The sequence below is a fragment of the Empidonax traillii genome, unplaced genomic scaffold (assembly GCF_003031625.1).
Source record: "Empidonax traillii isolate 1590-97213 ecotype Southwest subspecies unplaced genomic scaffold, ASM303162v1 scaffold663:size352693, whole genome shotgun sequence".
NCBI classification, from domain to species: Eukaryota; Metazoa; Chordata; class Aves; order Passeriformes; family Tyrannidae; genus Empidonax; species Empidonax traillii.
The window spans coordinates 156937-178845 of record NW_020955856.1 but is presented as its reverse complement, the minus strand read 5'-3'; the positions used below and the strand labels follow the sequence as shown (position 1 = coordinate 178845).

The 21909-nt window shown below is 38.0% G+C and overlaps 1 protein-coding gene across 6 annotated transcripts in view; it reads right to left on the bottom strand.

The window, feature by feature from the left end:
• LOC114065456 (neurexin-3-beta) overlaps positions 1 to 21909 on the bottom strand; it is a 136231-nt gene that overhangs the window by 23838 nt on the left and 90484 nt on the right. For 4 of the 6 annotated variants that reach the window (XM_027899390.1, XM_027899387.1, XM_027899389.1 and 1 more), the window contains one exon: positions 13525 to 13600. In XM_027899390.1, the coding sequence (XP_027755191.1) occupies positions 13525 to 13600 (76 nt within the window). Of the gene's footprint in view, positions 1 to 13515; positions 13601 to 21909 lie in introns of all 6 variants that reach the window. The other 2 variants (XM_027899388.1, XM_027899391.1) reach the window with 1 other exon arrangement.

Below are 21909 nucleotides of genomic sequence, written 5' to 3'. Positions count from 1 at the left end.
AAGAACACCATAAAGCTGGGCCTTCATTAAAAGTCTGCTTTTACAGTAGTCCAAATGGCTTTTACCTCATTTGCTTTTCAGACTTCTAATTAATTAGTTTTAATGGAAGCTAAGCAATTTTTGATGTGGAAAAAGAAACAAAACTGCTCAAGCTCCTCGGGATACTCAAAACATTTGTGTAAATATAGTGTTCTTACTTGACGACTACCAAGCCTGGCAGGTCTTAAAAATTTCTTAAACTATCTGAATAGGCAGCTTGTGCTTGGACATTTGCCAGCTATGAGATAGGCCAACAGAAAACTTGCAGCTTCTCATCAGGAAGGAAAGGTCATCTGGGAGGCAAAGAAAAAAAAGTCTCCAGGAGAATAAAATATCTACTAGTAAATGAGGTATAGATGACTGAGGTTCATTTTTCCTAAACTATCAGGTCTTTGCATTTGCTATAGACTGCACTACCAGAACCCTCATTCTTTAGCAGAGAACTGTGTAAATACCTTTTCAGAGGAGGCAAGATAGGGAAAGAAATACTGCACCAGGTTTTCCAACTCTTCCTGCATGGAGGAAGAATTACTACTAACAGAGTGAGCTAGACACACAAATGGCTGCTTTCATCTTTAAACAATCCTGTTATTAGAATAGAGGTGCTGCAGGCACAACATCTGCAGTTTGTTTTACCATCTGTTTCTAAAAATATCATCTTAGTGAAAGAGACTTTTTTTCCTCTCTATCTAAAACAATTTTTGTTTGCTTTTTCTTTCCAAGGGAAAAGTGACGGATTTGGAAAACAGCATATGTGGAAAAGATCACATAGCTTCAGGGATGGACTTTACCATTGCTATTCAAAATATAACGAAAAGCTGTGAACAAACCAATTGAAGATTTTGAAAAATACTGGCTCAACTCCTGTGATAAACGTAATCAAAGGTTTTAGTCTTCTAACACAATTCATACAGAGTTAGTGATAGATGTTTCCTATAGAGAAAAGTACAGTTTAATGTTCTGAAAAACCTAACGGGGGGGAAAAAAAGTTGAAAAACCGAAGAGAAGTAGTTATTTACAGGTGAAAGTTACTAGTCATATTTTCAAAAATGAAAAAAAAAAAAGACAAATGTAGTGTCCCCACATAATACTTCAAAACTTTCTACTTTGTTTTGTAATTAGACACTTTGATAGAATGCAATTTTTTTTTTTTTTAAGTATCAATTTCAAAATGAAAAGGCACTGTATGGCAAAAGTCGAATTTTGCATTTTAGGAGTTAAATAACATTTTCTTGTTTTGGATATGACACGGAGAGTTAGGAATAAATTAGATGGAATTCCCACAGTACTTTGCCAGCACCAAATCTTAAGTTTTTATTAAAAAAAAAATAAAAATAACTAGGGCATGAACACCAACTACCTTCCAGTCTCTGAATTCCTTTTGGGCTTATGTGGCATGTTCAAGCATACGAATAAAGGGTGTGAGAGATGGAAATGAGAGAAGTTAATTATTTAAACAATCGATCATTTGCAGAAGCAGCAGGTGCCTTGCTGAGGCCAAGTTTGCAGCCCCCATCCGAGGGCAAGGAGAGGTTTTGGGTGTGTGGTGGTGAAGCCTCTGATCTGCATAAGAACAGCCCAGGGGCAGAGGGGGTGCACACCCACCACTGGACGATGATCACGACAAACCAGCCTTTGTTTAGCAGTAAGCTGGGGTTTGAGTCAGATAAGGAAAAAGGATTATAAGAAACAGACTAAGAAACAGATCCTGCGAGGTATGATAATGCCTTTTATCATGCCAATATCCTCCCTCCGAGGAAGCTGAGGTGTAAAACTCGCCCCCTCCCCTTCTCCCCTCCACCTCCCTCGGAGGAGGTGTCGGGACATTCATGCTAAGCCTGAAGGTATCTATCCTTTCCAATAAGGTACAATTGGCTCAACTCACAGGCCTGAGAAACCACAGTCTTGCCTTAGAATGGGACATAAACCATCAAAGAGCCCCAAAGTGCCCCCAGACTAATTTCTGGTGATTTCTACGAGAGGATTGCACATAATTCACAGTGTTGCAGGAGAATGCTATCCATCAGCTAAAGGAATAAGAACAGATCTGGTAGTATGTCCAGTTTCCTGCACAAAAGAGTACTTTATTCAGTTTCAGTTACAATACATACTCCCATTGCACTGACTTTCTCTCTAGCTGTCAAACCTTCTTTAATCCTCACCACAGGTTTGTGAGTCCCCAACACCCTGACAGAGCAAATGATTCAGAATCTCACCAAAGGCACCTCTGTGCTGCAAGTTCAGATGTGTGCTGGAGGTCCTCTATTTCAGACTGTGCTCAGATCTTAATTCTGACAGTCACACTTGCCTTCACTCTCAAAACACCTCCCCCAAACGCTGGGATGTACTACCTGCTTTCCGAGTTAGACAAAAGCCAAAGGCGTGAATTAACCGAATTGAAAAGGAGTATTAGAAAGAGGAGGAGGCAAGATTCAATCTATTTGTTCCACATTTGCTTGTAAAGCTCCTAAACAATTTTATTCTACTATTTCAGCTCCCCAAAATGTTTCTTTTAGCCAGAACATAAACATGTCATTAATAGATGTATAAAATATGCACATGTACCAAGACAGAGCATGCATGCATACACAGGTTTTGCAATATATTAATGATCTGTGTGTTAGCACTAAAAAAATTAGCACACAGGAGAATTACAGATTCTAGGGGAAATGCCAATCTCCAGGCACTCCACAGTAGACTTGCTACTGCACAGAGAGAGGCTAGGAGAAGGAACTAAAATTATACTTTATTACACTGGAAAATACACTGAACTGTTTACAGGACTATTTTTGCTCTTTTCATTTGTCAAATACAAAATTTATGAAGCCCCCAAGATTTCAGCACTGAAAATTAATAGTTGCTAAAACTAGTATCTAAAACCTGTCATACTGGTTTCAGTATTAGGAAAACAAAATGAATTAATGACATCTATTAAAAAAAAATAGACTACCCCCCCCCCCAAATTGATGTGCATTTCTGCTATCCCTCAAAGAAAAAACAACTTTTCCTTCTTTTTGATGCCTCTGACACTGAGATGGAGCGAAACCTATGAAGAGATAAAATTGTTGGGATTTTCTTATTGCTCTAAAATAAGCTTACTTTGAAGTTCTGTACCTTTGTCTGTCTACTAGTTGTAGTTCCTCTTACATGCCGAAAGAGGAGCTGATGATCCTTATAACACCACCCCATGGGACCAGAGAACTTCAGTTTTTATGAGACTCAACAGAAGCAAAAAAAGAAAGTCCTTGATTATGGCTCTTTTGTAAGGTTTTAATAATGTATTTATTAGCATAATGAAAATGCAGAATAAAATGGCTTCCCAAATTAGTAGATATCTAAGATTTCAAAGCAAGTCAGTCTAATATTTTTTTTTTTTGTTTTGCTTCGATACCTAGTTTCAAAACTGGTATGGTCTTTGTCTCCTGCTCCTCACACAGCATTTAAGTTAAGTAGTAATAAAGAAATACTACACTTCACATTACCTAGGAACTGGTGTTTCCAGCTGCTTACAGTTGGGATAAAGCACAGATTTCTAGCACTTGTGAATAATAAATTGGATCTGAAATAGGTAGAAGGAAGGCAAAGTAATAAACTCTTTGATATGATCATTGATTTTTTTATCTCATTATATACTTGGGTTGAAAATGAAGGCAGAGTATGTTTGCCTGCTCTACAGAGGTTTTATTCCAGGCATTATAGTTCATGTGACCAGCAGTACCTTGAGAGCACCTTTAAGGCACCCTCAGGTCTAGGCATGCTGACCAAAGAAATACATAATACAAACCTTAAGGAGCAAAAGCGTCTCTCTGTCCCTAGTATTTGTAAATGCTCAACACATTTTCTCTCTAACAGATATTATATATCTCTCAGAAATCAAATAGTTTCTTCTTGTTTGAAGGTAACTAATCAGTTGCCATAGATATTTAAGGGTCTAATATACATACATTTGCTTCTGATGCAAAATCTATTCCTGAATCATGTGCTAGCTCTTCTTTCCACTGAATGTGTCATTGGCTATTTTTATTTTCTTTCTCGTATATTTTATGAAGCTGAAAATCAAAGCTAACAGGGACAAAAAGCAAGTCCCAGCAGGTTGAAAATATCATATCTTAGTATTTTAGACATGTGTCAGCTTGATAACATAGGCACAGCACTAGAGGGATTGCCAGAATGTGACAGTGCACATGGCTTTGAGTTTAGAGAACACGCTTTAAAAAAAGACTGGAAGGCAGCAAGGGCAAGGTAGCCAGACTGTGGGTCTGATTCTGATCTTCTCCTGATCTTAAACGCAAAACCAGGGAAACTTACACCAGCTAAGTTAGGCTGGAGAAACTATGATGTTTTTAAAGCAAAATTCTGATCAGGAGCCAAGTGATGTAAATGCTGATATAAAAGATCTATATATTGCCGTCCACTCATGACATTAAATTATGTAGCCTGAGCTTGGTTCATTCCATTGCATGTGTTAATTCTAGAGGAAAGAATGATGTTTAATGAAAATAATGTCACACCAGAGATCCCTGACATGAAAATACTTGACTTTTGTATCCCTCACTGCATTAGAAGATCAGGAGTTGTACCTACTGTATAAAAATACACAGTAATATTACTTCTCACAGCAAGTGAAGATAGTATTAAAACTTAAAAAATAACATTGTTTATTTGTACATTTTGGTAGTTAGCAGTACTGTACAATTTTGGTGTGTTGAACAGCACTTTGCACCTGAATATCAGAGTCCATTAAAATACTGATTAAATCTCCTTTCCCTTCACCTCCACCTCATTTAGCTAGAAGTATTTCATTTACCCTGCCTTACAGGTAGGCAAATGAACAATATACATACAGAAGGAATCAACCACAGAGCTGGAAGCGGCACACCAGAGTTCAGTGTTTTCATTCTTGGCCTAAACAACTGAACCCTCAGCTCTTCCCCTTGCTCAGTAACAAAGGTCACAAAAGCTGAAGCCAACAGTCTGCCATGAGACTGAAAATAAAAGTAAGAACTAATTTTACAAGTGCCAGATATCCATACAGATCTTCAGTGGGATAAAACAGAGCACAATGGGTCTTTCCACAGCACCCCCTGCACCTGAACGAGCCTCTCATTCCTTGCACCAGAAGGATAGTCAGAGCCTTAGCAGAGGCTTGTTACAGGCTACCTAAGGTAAGCAAAAGTCACCATTCAGCAGGACACAGCCTGGAGGTTACTGTCCTGACACCCAGACACTTGATTTACCCATCACAACACTCCAATCTGAAGGTTACCCTGAACCTCATGATGCAGGGGGCTAAAACTCTGATTGTTCTGCTCCAATAACCTGCCACTTGAGCTAAAAAAATAGTTCTTTTGCTGTTAGTATCATAACAGGACTCTTCTGGTCTCTCTGCCAGAGGGCAGTATTACACAAAACTATGAGCTTGTTGATTATAATACAATTTTATAAGCAGTTGCTCTATTTAAGCAATTGCCAAGAAAAAGCTTTAGATTCAGTAGGAATTACTAGTTGTGAAAAACACAGAGATCTAAAATCTAAACCAGCCAAGCTTTAAATATTGATTCATTTAATAACTTGACTCAGTAATGTTTCTCAGGCTATATATGAATTAAGAAAACTGAACTGAGCATAAGATCAATGGTTCCCACTGGTGAAAGAAAAGCTATCTTCTTTTTATCTCTCTGCAAGTACAGGAGACATATCTTGGTTAAGTTAAATGAAATAATTAAATAATTCCATTTTGGAGACTTGAACATGTCCCTTCACTTCACTCTTCTGGTAACTCTTATCTTAAACAGGTAAGTCTTAAATCATGCTCTTGTGAGAAGAGTTCATAGATTTCATCATCTCATCTTCTCTCCAGAACAAACGAATTTCTGCAAAACAACTCGAATTTTAGCTAGGCTAAAGATAGATGTAAAGATATATGCCATTAATGTAGCTAGTACATTCAACGGGAACTGAATCAAGGACACCAGGAAATGCACTACTGTACAAGCCAAACAATATTTTTTCTAAATAGTGTTTCAAGTCTAAGCAGACACCTGAAAACTCAGCTTGTTTTCTTCTGCCTTGTACATTATTGCACATTTATGATGCATATGGCAGAAGACACTCCAGATGTGTTTCCTCAGTTGTGTTCAAGTTATACAAGTAAACATCAGCAAGCAGTTTTCACCAGTATCAGTGAGAGGCAGACATCACCCAGTGACAAACAGAAGACTGACCCCACAGAGTGAAGATGCATTACTCTTAGAAATCTTAAGTATGTTCCAAGATTTTTGTCTCCTACCTACAAATAAACTACGAACTGTAAATTTTAAAAAAATATTCACACAGATATCATTTCAGCAGCACATGCACAGTGATATTCCCTTTCTAAGACTGCTTTTTATAAAAATGCCTAGGTATATCCCATTTAACATAGCCTGCACTCTGTGTAGCGTTGTCTGGCACCTAGAGCACAGATAAGAGAAGTTCTTACTCCAACACACCAGCATGTACATACAAATCCCCTAAAAAGCTGCAAAAGAAGTCACTTTAGCATTATGCCAGTAAGCCACTTCTAGGAGTGAAATGATAACAGAGTTTGAAAACTATTGAAAACAGAACAGCTGCAAACTTGGTTTTTCTTATGAAGCTGTGTGAACATCTTGCAGCATTTATCTTGAAGCCATGGGGAGACACTCGAATGTCATTCAAAGCTTGGTGCCTCTTTGTGGATCCCCCTCGGGCAGGTGAGGAGGGGAAGAGGGGAGGGGAAAGGGAAGAGGTATGACAAGAGTGCTGAGGAGCTGAACACCAGCTTACAAACAGAGAACAGAATCACATAACAACACTAGGCCAGTGGACTCCAAGACACAGTGACAAGACAGATGAACACAAAGAAGACGCAAAATTGCTACTTGAGAAATAAAAAAAAGAGAAAAAAAACCCCATAAAACAAAGTAGATATATAACTCTGAGGCTGCAAGAAGCAACCGAGGGTACTAGCATAACTCTTCCAAAAAGAATAAATTATAATGCAAATTAAAATCAAAATGATGTCCCCCCAAATCATACACTACAGACTTGCTTGGTTAGCCTGAAGGCGTAGCTCTGATGGAACACAAGATGGCATCATCACAGCCCATGCACCGGTTAATGAAGGCCATGGTTAGTTACATCAGCTAAACTACAGCATGCCAGAAAAATGATTTTGCACTGACCCAGAAATAAAAGATAAAACAGACACTCTGCATTGCAATAAAATTCTTTTTATGCCATCTGCAGTTTGTAGGGCTCTTTATGTTGAAAGAATTTTTCCTGGGAGAACTCAGGGGTAAAGGGAAAGGTTTTTCTTCTGGGTGATTTTTTTCCTTAACTCAATTGAAAAAAAAGGGAAAAGGGAAAAAATGGGATAGAGATTTTGCAGAAGTTTAGAAGAGGTAGGGAGAAGAGAAAATAGGAATAAAGGAAGGGTAACACTCTTCATTCTTTTGCACACAACTTTCTTGGGATGTCCAAAAATTTGGTTTTCTCAAGGATGGCAAGAAAAGATTTTGTTGCCTTTATTATTTGCAGATCTATATCTCATTCTTGAGATGATCAAATCATTATTTTATTGGAATAATTCCAAAAATATAAATTGAGAAGTACAGCGATGATTTTAAAAATTAAAAAATAGCGGTATGGCACGATTACGAGCCAAAAAAGGAAAAAAAAAAAAAAAAGGGAAAGAAATATAAAATAAACTAAAATATCAATCACCAAAAATTCATGCGGCACAAGATGAGGTGAAACGATAGAAAATGTTCTTCAAATATATACAATGCATATATCTATCTATATATACACGGAGTATGTGTGTATATATCGATCGATATACCTGTATAATTTTTTTGTTCTCCCTGCCCCACCCTACCCCAAGGCTAATTGGTAGATGAAATTATCAATTAAAAGTAAATAAATAAATAAAAGGAAGAAAGAAATAATTCTAACAGAAAAGAAATTAACGTGCTTTGTTCACCAAGATATAACAATATCATGCATCTGTCCACACCAGCGAATGCCAGGGTTAGATGAAGGCATGAATTTCTGTGTAAACATGTGATTGGATGATAGGGGCTACTGCTGATATTGGCAATTTATTACTTTAGTATATAGACATATAGACATATTTGCACACTGTATATATAGTGCATATATAGGTAAAATATCCTCATGGGTGGGGCCTTTGGAGCTTACATAGGAAGAAAGACTGATATGCTGAAAACCAATCTCAGTATTCCTAATGTTGAAAAAACAAACAAACAAAAAAAGAAAACCAAAATTCCTGTAAGTCACCTGCATGATTGGTTAGTAAAACTTGCTTGTTTGGTTTTGTTTTGGCTGTAAGATTGTAGCTAGGAATTTCCATCAAACAAATAACGCTATTACACCCTGGGACACCTTTGGGTCCTTATGGAATTCAGGCTGTGAGATGGGAAATCTACTATTCTGAGTACTCAGAGGCATGCACTCAAGTTTAAATGCCATTTCTTGATCACGACATCAGAAATGGAGCACAACTCCTGCTTGTCAGAGGGAGAGACTGGGGGTAACTGGGCACTGGATTGTGTGGGATGTTTCTCTTAGGAGAGCAATAAAAATTCCCTAGATGCTTAAAGAAGATTGATGCAGCTATGGAGGACAACAGCCAAATCAGCACTTCTCTTGATTTCTTCAATTTTCTTCACTTTCAGCATCCTGGTTTTTGTACTGTGCTAGCTGTTTGTAGACTCTTGGAAAAGAGTTTCTACTTGTTTTCTGCAGATGAATCTCTAACCCAGACAGTCTGCAAGTGGATGGGTACAGGCCAGTAAATTATAGATACAGACACCGTACCTGTAGGGTATGTGTCTCCTGTGTGTGGGTATGTGTAAAAAACACTGTAATTTCCAGTGCAAAGAATTGTAGATTTTGGCCTCTCTGCCACTGTCTCATAGAAAAAGCTTACCAGTCTGATTAGAGAATGACAGCCTTATGATATCTGAAGCTTTTTGGGAAACACAGACTAAATTTTTCTGGAAAAAAATCACATAAGAAATTGATGGACTGATACGAAGGGAAAACTGGCAACTGCACCATGGAAGAAACACAGGATGTGTCAAGCCAGGGAGCTAGGATTAAGCCCTAATATACCATTTCAAGAGGCTATATTATGGGCTTCAGGCTAATTGGTGACTGGGTCTCACTACTTTGAGTATTCCAATGATCCCAATCAGATGCCTGACCATCAGTGTCCAGCCTGCCTGGTGCCAGAGTGCTCCATTAAAGGGCATCCTTAACAGAAACAAGGGCAATGGTATGAGAGGACAGCAATAGCTGCTGTCAGGAAAGCATAATTATAATCCTCAAGGCTTTGAAGTCTCAGTAAGATGAGATTGTAGGGGTGCTCCTCATCTGACTGGAAAGAGATAAATGCTTGCTTTCTTCATGATACCACAGTGCTTCCTATTCCAGAAAAAAGATATTTTCCTACATATCTTTCATTCCCCGAGAGTGGCTGAGTGACCAAACACCACCATGGGGCTGTGTTCAAAAGTAAAATCTCAGGACCCCGGTTTGAGCTTTGAAGAACTTGAGTATTTGAGCCTTGGATCTCCCTGAAACAGGACAGAAGAGAATCCTGTACTCAACCAGGGAAAACCATCATGTTTCTGGTGCAGAAACAAGAAGTTTCTTGCCACAAGTTTTTTGGTACTGAGACAAGCATCATTTCCATAGGGACAAGAGAGGAACTGCTCTTGACTGTTAAGTATATGCTTCTTCAGGGCAGATGAACAGTTTTATGCCCCCTGTATCATTTACATTAAGCCATTCTGGGAGATCTAGAGATATAAGGGTATCTAGACTTGTTTACATTAAGACGAATAGTAAGTATTTTTTATCCCTGAACATGCAATGGTTTCTTTTGCATTACGTAAAATACAAATGGGTTTTCCATGGCAGCTGTCATTGCCATCACTTAAAATAATTCCTTATATATACATATGTGTGCACAGGTGATATCTGTTGGCTACCTCACTCAGGAAAGGTCCTATGATATCTGCTGCTTTTTAAGTGGATCTACAGAAATCTCCAAAGAAATCACTTTTGGAAAAGGGGCAAAAAGTGGTAGAAGGCCTGCTCCAATGAATGTCTCAAGCCAGCCTGGAAAATCCTGAAAGGAGCAGAGTGAGGAAATTACCTTCACACCAGGTTCTTTTAAAGATCGTATACTTAAAAGATTCAGGTCTTGGATTCAACAGTGAATCAATAGTAATTATTAAGTGGCAATAATCTTGCCATATGTCTCTCATATGATATTTAGCTTCAAAGAGGACATGATTTTCAGCCTTTGAGTACCCCAAAGACAAAGGCTTCAAAAAGATTCTGTGGAGTACTGCCTCAGATTCAGGATTAGGACCAAAGTAATATGTTTAGACATTGGGATTTGATTCTGACCACATGAAATCTGAAAATTTCTGATTTCCAGGGCCACATTCTCTGCTGCCCTTGTCTTGGCTATTGCACAGCAGGTTCATAGTGATGTGTACCATATCTCACAGCTGCAGAAGTGAGTTCAGTAACCTTTGCATTACTGGACTGTAGCACTGAGGGTGGTAGAAGGCCAAGTCCTGGTGTTTGGCAGAAACTCAAGAGCTTTAAAAGCTACACATTATCAGAGCAACAAAAAGGAGACTGTGCTGGGTTAGGTCATTTAATTTTCAGTTTGCTGTAAAAAGGATCAGGCAAGCCAGAAGGCAGTGACCTATCAACAGAAGAGGATGAAACAACTTCAAATGAGCCCAATTAAAAAAAAAAAAACAAACCAAACACAACAATATTATGTTTAAAAAAATCCAAACCCACACACTAGAAAATACAAGCAGGATAATCTGGATCTTCTCTTTCCATGATATATACATTTAAATACCAGATCTTGGCATTTGACCAGAATCCTGACTTGGCTGGTGAAGTGTAAAGTCAAACATATCTGCTCAGCCAAGCCAGCACCACTGGATTTCGATAAGCCGGCTCAGATTGCTTTAGTGCTCCAGAGCAGAATGGGCTGCCTGAGTGCTTTGATACTGGCTGTATTGCAGACACTGGATGCTCTGGGAATGCAGACAATAAGTTAGACAAAGAAAATGAGAAGCACCATAAACCTGTTACTTTTCCTTCTTATTATGATGGAATGTGTTAAGCTTATGCAAAAATGATCTGCATATTCTTCCTCCTTCTGGCGACTCTGTACACCAGCACTTCTGAGAGCACGAAAACTCCAAATCTGGAAGTACAGACTTCATCAGCAAGGACCATCTGGGAGACTTATTTTTACATATAATCAAGCTAACCTTTATTCTCAGTGCCATAGTAATTCCCAAGAAAAGATTCAGGTTTCAGCAGCTCATGAATTTCACCTTCCTATGCAAGAGGAGTAGGGTGCTATAAAAGATACTGGGTGAAATTTGCAAGAATGTCTAGTAGTTTAGGAGAGAACCTTCTGAAGATTTTCAGCAAATCATATTATTTTACACAGCAGATATTCAAATGTCTGTAGGCACTTACAGCTGACAACTGTAATGTTTAGCAGGATTTTCAAAGGCAAGTAATTTTTACAAATCTAGTTTGTACCTGTTTGTAGCATTAGATTTCTAACTGTGTCAGGAAGGAGGTATTTTTAGTCTGGAAATGTTGCTCTACAGCAATCTGAAATTTCATGCTAAGCATCCTGTTTTAACAAATTTCTCCTTAAACTTTGATTTTTCCACTGGCAGCACAAGTTGGAAATAATATTGCTATTACAATTTCTAGCCATTGAAGTAGTTGTGATTTCTGAACCAAAAATGACAACAATGTACAAGAGGAGGAGTCAGATAAAGACCTTATTTTGTCCGTTAACTGAAATACTTGGCAATCGGAATATAAATAAGAAAAGAAGTCCTGACATGTTAGTGAAGCTTTAATGAAATGACTTCTATCCATTCACTTACATATCAGTTGTGGTACATTAGTCCTTTTAGCATGGTCCTATTAATCTCATGCCTCACTTCCATTATAATCACTGTGCTGGCATTTCATTACTACCCTTACTTAAACTCTCAGTACCCACACTGTTTATGCTTCACAATCTAGTATTATTTGGACTGCTTTTCTTCCAGATGGGGAGTTTGAAAAACCCACAGAAACCTATCAAAAATAGAGATGGGAAGCAGGCTGAGCTATCTGTTAGCATCAGTCACTGTGTCACTGCCTTCTCTGCCACACAGGGAAATCAAGAGTATGAGTGGAAGTTCCCAGCTACAAGGCAATGCCAATCTCAGGTTACTGTAGGACCAAGTTCTACCAAAAATGCAGGTACAGCATGACGAATTGAAAAGAAATGAGAAAGCACTAGCCTTGGGTGAATTTTAATGTTATTATGTAACTCAAATGGCTTCAGGACACTAGAAACAGAACATTTATAATACTTTCTTGGGATTTTTTTTAAGGAAAAAAAAATCATCCCAAACAAAACAAAGCAAAAACAAACAAAACAAAGCCAAACAGAAGAACCCCCCTAAACTATTTATATGTTTCACTTTTAAGGACAAAAAATTCTAATCTCCCTCTTTTTATTTTAAATGTACACAGAAATTCGATGATGTCTGTTCTCTATTATAGAAATGCTTAACTCATGGCAAGCCTCAAAAAAGAAGACTTGAAAAGGCCTGTAAGAAATAAAATAGACTGCAGTTGCCTGCTGGATATCACATCATATATCTCACCAGAAAGAAAAGCCATCAATATATCAAAATGTATCTGAAAGGGAGAAGTTGAGTCAGTTCCACATGGTCAGTCCTTCTGACTCTTTAACGGATACATTTTGAAGCATCACTGCAGATAACAGGGCAAGAATTACTACTAATTTTGTTATGTTAGGACTATGTTTTGGTGCTCCCCAATTTCTTTGGGCTCACAGAAAACAAAATTAGTATAAACACATTACCATGTTAACTGTATTCAAAATCCCATGGACAACTGTAACCTTTAACATCTATCTTCACAGCAATTAAGAAAGATTAAACATTGCTAATAACCCATTTTTGCTTCACTTTTGTTTCTCTTCTGTTTTTCAAATGCTTACCCTCCCCACTTCACAAATCTCCATTATTCGTCACACTCCACATTGATATTTTTGTTTTCTCACTTTGTCAGTAAAGTAACTTCTGTTTCTGCAAACAACTTTATACAAACCAAATAGCGACAACATATATGTGTTTTGCTTCTGCCAAGTCCATGGGATCTGATGCTTGGCTGTATATTTTTATTTTATATACAGTGTATATATACATAAATGTATATATATACACACATATACACACACATATATATACATATATAATTATATATGTATACATTCACACACATATAAACATATGTATGCATTGTTTTTTGCAAATGAAATCAGAAAGCAAGCAAAACAAGACTGACCTGACTTACCTGTACTGGGTTCACAGTCAATGAAATCTTCATCGTCACTGGAACATTCAGCTGATGAAACAATGTCATCTGTGGTCTGGCATATGAAGCAAAGGAACAAAGGAAAAAAAAGAAGTAAGCTATTTGCAAGTCAAGAGGCTGTTACAGAGGCAATTAAGTATCCAGGAAAAAAAGAGTTTCAGATTTGTAACTTTTAAAATATTTAAAGTTCTACCAGGCACTCCAGATATGCCTGTGTAAATGTGCCTCCATTGAGCTGTAGTCTTCTGTCAAAGGAACAGTGCTTATTCTGTGCTGTTGAGTATTTCAGGTGTGCACAAGTGCCATGCACCTGCTGGGCCGTTTAGGTCAGCAGGCAGATCACACTGATACTGTTGAACAAAGTACAGTGGGCTATGATGCTTTTTTGGCTGGCAATATCATGTAGAGTCAGACAGAAGGCATTTACCAAGACACTTGCAATAGGAGGCATGTTCAGAGTGAACATGCTTTCTGCAAAGAAAAATATACAAGATAGACCCAGATATTGTGCACCACTGAGGCAGCTAGCAGTACTCTTTGCTACCAGTGATCCATCACCAAGGCTGAGGCAACTCCTGCTCTGTTAATGCACCTCTTGGGCTGGGAATCTGGTCATCAGTAAATCTGTGCAGCCCACTTGTTGCATGATGAACTGCATATCTCAGGTATGCCCAACATGCAACCTTACCTGCTTGCTTAACAAGTGAACAGAGATGTGGCTGTAACAAGGTTGATCGGGTAGAAAGTCTGTTTCCTAAATGCTTAAGCCATACTGTGACTGTTCACAACTGTTACAAGTTTCAGAACATTCTTTCAGCACATTCCTTCGCATTTCCAGCTGGTGATTTTTTTATTTTGTGTGTGTATGTATGCTGGTCTAATTACTGAGCAGCATGTGCTGCAGCATGTTAGAGAGAAGTGTATTGGTGTCTCTTCCCAGCAGCATCTCCTGCCTGTAATTGCTGCAATTAGTTGAATTAGTAATGCAGACCATTAGGGAGAGTCTGTGGCAGCCTCTGGATAGAGGCTGTAATGTTCCTGCACACAATACAAAATTACCACAGCTCAGCAGCATTGGCTCAAATCACGGCTTCTGCTGAAACTGTCTCCCTTAACAACTTTTCCTTGAAGGGAGCTGCCTATTCTGTTGAGCAGTAGGATCAGTGGTTTAACTCCTGAAACAAAACACCTGAAATGTTCCTCACCAGGCAGGAAGCACTGCTGAACTCGGGAGCAGGGCAGCTATACTTCAGTACTCTCGGTGAATACTCCCAGCAATCTCACATCATGACAAGCCCTTAAAATCCTTATTCCTGAAAAAGACTCTCCAGCTTTAAATAAGTTCTCCTTTACATTCCTGCATCTGCTAAGGCTGTCTCCAACATGTTCCCTCTTTCCTTTAAATAAGTGTTCTGAGGTTTCAGTCTTTCTTTAGCCTCCTGTGCTCCTAGTGCTATGAAATACCTCTGACCCTGCCAGAAGTTCCTTGCTCTCCACTCTCTATATTTGTGCTATGGGGAAAAAACAGAGCCAAAAAATCAGCCAGAAAGACTGAACCTAACATTTCTTCTGTCTTTATATCCATGGCTTAGATTGAGCAAAGAAGGAAAAACGGTATTGTTCTGCTGTAAATAAAAATTGTAAAAATAGAGTATCTGTAAAAAAACAGCCATGAAGTCAGGAATTCCTATTGTATGTATCACTCAGTCATATCCAGCATTGCCATTTGGCAATGTTTTGTAGGATGTAATCTTGCAGTAGTTTCATGCTTAAGTACTTTCATTAAATACTTTTATAATCTTGCCTCAATGGGGAGTCAAGATTAAAAGGGACTGGAGGTAATATGTACAAAGAAATTTCCTGTCTTACAATGTCAAGGTCATTTTTTTAACATCTTTCAGTCACAGAAAATGGAAGAATTCTGCTGACTTCTCTCTTAAAACAAGCTGGCTTTAAAATTTTGTCTGCATAAGAAAGGAGGAATGCATAAAACAGAAACTTGTTTTTATCAATTTTTCTGCTCTTGTCACATATATTTTAGGAAGTATTATTCATCCTGATAAACTTTATAACTTATAAAGTGATCGCATCTTCCAACAGTAAAAGGTAGCTGTCCCTGGGTAGAAAGATCCTTGTTTTTAATTGCACCAATGTATAGCACAATTCAGTAAACAAAAACATACAGCATGAAAACTTTATGCAGGTCAAATGTAATTAGTGAAACTGGAGGTTTATACTGCAGTTGACTAAAGTTAAGGACAGCACTGTGAAAAAAGAATAAAATATCCATCACTACCAGAAGACCTTCCTCAGTGCTAAAGCCCTGGCCTGGCAGTTGGTTTTGGTTTCCAGGGTGAATTTAAAGTGTGTGGATTTTGCTTTGAGTTGAAGATCTGACAATTCACACTTCTCATAGAAGAATAGTGTTGATTTGCTCTGGTAGGAAACAAACAAAAATTATAGGAATGTGTTGTTGTCACTTATCAGCAGCTATACCTATTTGATTACTCACTTACTTGCTCAGATGTAAGGGTTTCATGCAACATTAACTTGGAATCAAATCCAATTGAATCGACAATGTGATTCGGTATTTGTAAAGAATAAGGAATTTCTTTATAAGACTTTTTTCCCCCTCTTGCTTATTAGGGCCAACCAGAAAGGTAGCATGCCCAGAAAAAACCCAGGTCATATTTCTTAACACAATGTTGTTGGTTTTGCAGGGGAGGGGTTTGTATGTTTTTGTTTGTTTGTTTTGTTGGTTGTTTTTTTTAACTGGGCAACTCCTTGCAACGGGATACTGGTAGCTAATAAAAGTTTAGATGCATTTTGGAAGTGATCAGCCAAATTAAAGGTAAAAACATCCTTCCAAGGCTATTAAGTACCTTATACCTAGGTCCCTGTGCCAAGACCTAAAAAATCATGAAGCCTGGACCTTGTTTCTCTTTTTGATCGATAACCCATCTGATAAGCAGCTTAAGGTTGCACATGCAACATACTTATGCTGCACTCTTAGATATGTGTACCAGATTATCTGCTATAAAATCCTCATGCAGCTTGCATTGGTTCTGAACAGAGAAGTCAACCAGACTCAGACAAAATGCAAATGTGTGATGTGCAAAACTCTGCCAACTCAACCCTCTATCTGCACTTTCTCAAGATTGGTTCCACAATTGATTTTATCAATTAATCTCCATCCTTTCTCCCCATCCCTACTGCAATCTATTTCACTTGATATTCCAGTTTTTCTTGCTCTGTGATTGCTCTTTATCCCCGATACTGATTTTTTATGTATAAAAATGAGGGTTAGAGCAAGAAAAAAGCTTCTAGAAGTGGTGTTAGACTTTAGTCAAGGTCATTAATGAGATCTCTAGAAACCACTGAAAAGATAAGTACACTAATCTGTCTTGCCGTTTCCTATCTTGTATGTTTAATCTCAGGACTTTCCATCACAATTCATCACTAACTGATTTTCTAGTCCCACCACATATTGGTTTTCCATGCACCTTCCACTCAAATACCAACATCTGAATCATCCCAAAGGAATAAAGCTCTTTTAGTGAGGAAGAGGAGCAAATTCCTGACCACAGATACAGAGTCAAGGAAACATCCAGAAGACCATTACTTCTTGTAACAGGAATCTGTACCTTTCAAAACCCTCCTGGAGCTGAGAATCTTCACCAGAGGATTACTGTATTTGGTGTTTCCACAAGACAGGAGAGGCTAGGGAACAGAGACCCTAGAAATCTCTCCACTAAATTTCTTCTCATCTGCCACTATAAGGCAGTAAGCAAAATCCCATTTCTGGTTCCCTTTTCCCATTTTTGAAATGGTTCTGATTATACTCACCCATTGGCCCCAGGGGATATAAACAGATTAATTCCTTAGTGTCTGCCCAGAGATCTAGGGATAGTAAATGCTAAACATTCTTATGTACAGGCAATAGTATAGTAATGAAAATTCTCCATATGCTATGATGGAAACAGTGTTTGTGTTTTCATTGGAAAGAACATGAGAGAGAAAATATTTTCTCTTCCCCATATTAGCTAAATTCTATATTAAAAATAATAAGTCACGCTGCACTATTTTAAAATATGTATTTCATTTTTAAAGAACCCCAGATTTGAAATTACTTGGCCTGTATTAAAGGACATAAAACTAAAGATAGGTATTATAATAACTTTCAATAAAATCTCTCTCTGGCAGGAACCCTTTTTATTCCTTCGTCTGAAAGATTTTTTATGGCATTTATATTATTATTTTTTCTCTCACTCTCTCTAGCATTTAATGAAATTGCCTCGGAATAAAACCAGGGTAGGAGAAACTGCTAAGCTCTGAGTCCACCCCAGAGGATTTATGGGCATATTTACCTTCAAATTCTTTCAATTTCACTGAATTGGCTCCCCCTTCCTTTCCATGAATTATTAGTTCTGTAATCACCTCCTCCTAATTATTCACTCTAAGGGCCTCTTCAATCTTGCCATGGTGATGGTTCCACATCTTTGTTCATTACACTGTATGTACTGGTGTGGGATGTATAGTGCAAAGAAATTTGGGATGGTGCAGCAAGACCTGCTCAAGATGACTCCATTCCTGTCCAATCTTTCAATTGCCCAAAGCCCTAGTTTATGTATCAGATCCATAACCTTTGATCCTTTGTTCTATATAAAATGTCAGGTGCTGAATCTTCCTTTTCCCAACTGCAAATGTTTTTTGTCACCTTGCTCTTCAGGTGCACCGCTATTTGAGAAAGATTAAGCATGCTGGGTAAAATAAGTCCTGTCACAGAACAGTTTTATGAAATTATAAACAACACACCCAGGAATGATGGAGTTTCCCCTTCTACTGAGAGAAAAAAGACAAAGACTCATAAATTCAAACCCCAAACAAATTCCTACAGAATTACATACTTGGCAGTTGCTTCACTTGGTAAAAGTAGGATTCAATTTTCCTACTTGCCTTTTTCTTGAAACTCTTCTGCACACTATACATATTATTTCCAATTCAACACCATTATTTGAAAAGCAACACTTAATGCTTTGTTGTGAGAGAACTGCAAATCTATTTGCCACCAAGGAACCACAATTTACAGTACTTCTTGAAATACAACTATCACAAAACACCAGGCACAAATATCTTCCCAAGGGTGGAGGAATACAGTTGTATTAACCTGGGCACTGCATTCGCCTTTCACACCTAAAATGTACAGAGTTGAAAGTCAACAAAATTTTCATAAATACAACCACTTTACTCTCTCAGTTGCTTCTATACTACTATCTTTTCTAAATATCTCAAATTTATTATGGAATATGGACTATGCATTGTCTTCTTCATGTAAGAGCATACAGTATGAATGCTCCCCCAGAATGGCAAAAAGTAGTGATGCTATTCTGTCTTCTAAAAACCAAGATGTTTCTTGACAAATAATAGGTCTAAGGTGTTTGCTCTCTTGCCAAAAGAAGATAGTAGATGAAGTGTCTGTCTCATTAGGTATCATTTCTACCTTGAATACCTCAATCTTTCATACTTTGGTAACTGGGCTTCTTAAAAAAACACACAACTTTTCGTATTCTGTTCACACTATTCAATTAAACAAGAATCCTTCATCTGTCCTTTCTACACGTTACATTTGTTTCATACTTTTTATTTAATCTTTATTTGCAAAATACTCTGGAGTTCATTAGGGTATAGCAGACCTCAGAGACTCAGTCTAGACAAATCCAAACTACTAGATACATAAAGAAAGAATCTGCATAAAAATGGAAAAATATTAGAAATGTTGCAAAAATCATAATGAGGCATTACAAAAGAAGCTGCAATTTGGGACTGTATAAGCTTCTGAGGAGAGTCCTGTATCCACTGTCTGTTGCTAAAGCATATTAATACTGTCCACCTTATTAGCACTGGATAGAACATGTATTTTCTTATCATGGGACAGACATAACCAGAAATATGTGCAAGCCCTTTGCACCCCCACACAGTGCTGCTGAGGTTCTGTCTGCCTCTGCAGAGGAAATGCATCAAAGAACATGAAACTAATAAATTTTTTCCTATAGCTCGTTTGCAGTATATACAAAAACAAGAGGGCCAAATCCTCTGTTGGTTTAAATTGGCATTGATTTCAACCAGACTAAAACAACTTGCAGGAAAAGAGAATAGCCCATTGTATTTAGTTTTGGGCAATTCAGTGCCAAAAGACTAATTGGAGTCAATTCAGAAAAAAGAGCCACTGAAGAAAGGAAAGAACTTGAAAGATGTATGAATGAGACAGGCTTTGTAAAATATCAGAACTGGACTTAACAAGGACTAAAAGTATGATAAATATGCACAGGTGTCACAAAGGACATCAGGAAGAAAGATGAATTATTTAGGGTGCTTTAAAAAAAGAATTGATAAAATTAAACAACAAAAAAAATGTTATCTTTCTCAACTACGGAAAAGTCCCCTCAAGGAAATATCAGAAACCACTAGCACTGAGATCAAGCAGTTGCACAAGCTATCCAGGTAGGAATACCATTAGTGTATACCCTCTAGTGGGGAAGAACTTGCCCCATCTATCCAATCTAATTCACTCTAAATCAAGTCAGTATTTGCATCCTCTCCATCACTATGTAATAGAAACATGTTACACATTTTCTGCCATTCCAAAGCAGGCAGTAAAGGTATCCAGAACAGCCTTTCAGCCAGTTGTGCTCAGAACAAGAATCACAGAATATTCTGAGTTGGAAGGGAACCTTACTAGTCCAACCCCGGACCTTGCACAGAATAGACCAAAGAATCACAACATGTGCCTGAGAGCATTGTTTGAGAGCTTCTTGAACTGTCAGGCTTGGTGCTGTGACCACTTCCCATGGGAGCCTGTTCCAGTGTCCAACCATCCTCTGGGTGAAGAACCTTTTCCTGATATCCAACCTAAACCTCCCCTGACACAGCTTCATGCTATTCCCTCTGGTCCTTTCACTGAGGCTGGTAGGTTACCTACCAAGAGGCTGATAGGTAACCAGCAGGCATGTGCCCTTCAACAGTAGCCCAGCAAAAGTGCATCTCCTGGCTGCATGTTTCCGGCTGGACATAAAAGCTGATTTGTTGTCAAATTATACCATTAAGAAGGGATCATGAGAGAGCTACCCCTAAAAAAAATCAGCCATTTGTCCATTACTATGGCAGACAAGAGACTAAGGAGCTAGCTAGTTAAGTAAGAGAAAGCAAAAAATAATCCTCCCAATTGTATGTCAATCCAGGATCATGGGCAGTCACGTTTAAAAAAAACCTTGAAAGTTTGAATTAGTCCTTTGAAAACCAAACGCCTGTCTCAATAAAATCAATTCTTCATTAAGACTGTAAATTCTGAATCTTCTCAACCAGGTTCGATGACAAATTTCAGAGACTCTGTTCTGTGCCAGAGCTGTGCAAAGACAACAGGAAAAAATCATGTTTCTGTCTTTTGTCTCTGTTGGCAGTAGGAAGGAAGATGATGTTCTGAGGGAGTGTGAGCAGAGAGAGTAAGAGAAGAGAGGGCAAAGAAAGGAAAAGTAAAGGGAGAGCAAAGAGTGGGGAATGGAAAGTAGGGAGGATTAATTCATCTGTTGTTCAAGGCACCCTGACAGGAGAAAGAGAAGTATTGAACCACAGCAGCTTAACCCAACTTCAATGTACCTTCCCAAAAGCATAAGGAATGTAATTCTTCATGGTGTTCTGCTGATAAGCAAATCCTTCTAAATCCTTTCAATTTATTTCTTGGCCTGAAGAAATTACATACTATTTAGGAGCTAAATAAATAAATAAAATTTCACTCCCATGAATCTAGATTGGTTGTTTATTGATTACATACACCCACAGTCACTTGCTTTTCTGTTTTTTTTAATTTCCTAACAGCAAATTGGTCTTTTCGTCTTGAACTAGGAAAGGATCAACTGGCAAGTCTTTTCCAGACTGTTCAGTGTAAGCATCAAGATTTGCAAGAACTTTGAACTGGACTGTAAAATACCATTGATTGGTTTTAACACAAAAGATACATTTTTGCTGTGAGAAGAGAATCTTTTTCCTACTTTATCATCCATATTCTCCTTTCTATATGCATTTTCCTTATTCCAAAGAAGCATCTTGAAGATTGAAGTTGTGTGTTTATGCACTGAAGACATCATCTGAGTACAGTGCCCCTCAGAGTGATCACACAGGAAGAATTTTCACACTTGATACAGCTTGTCCCCCTTCCCTATTATATTTTTATTTCTTATTGAAAGAAACCTGTTACTTGAAACAGAAACTGTCAGCCCTCTGTTTTAAGCGTAATCCCAGTTATGAAGATGGTGGTGATGCAGGTTAAAACTCCAAAGGTACATTAAGTGTACCCATCATGAACTAAAA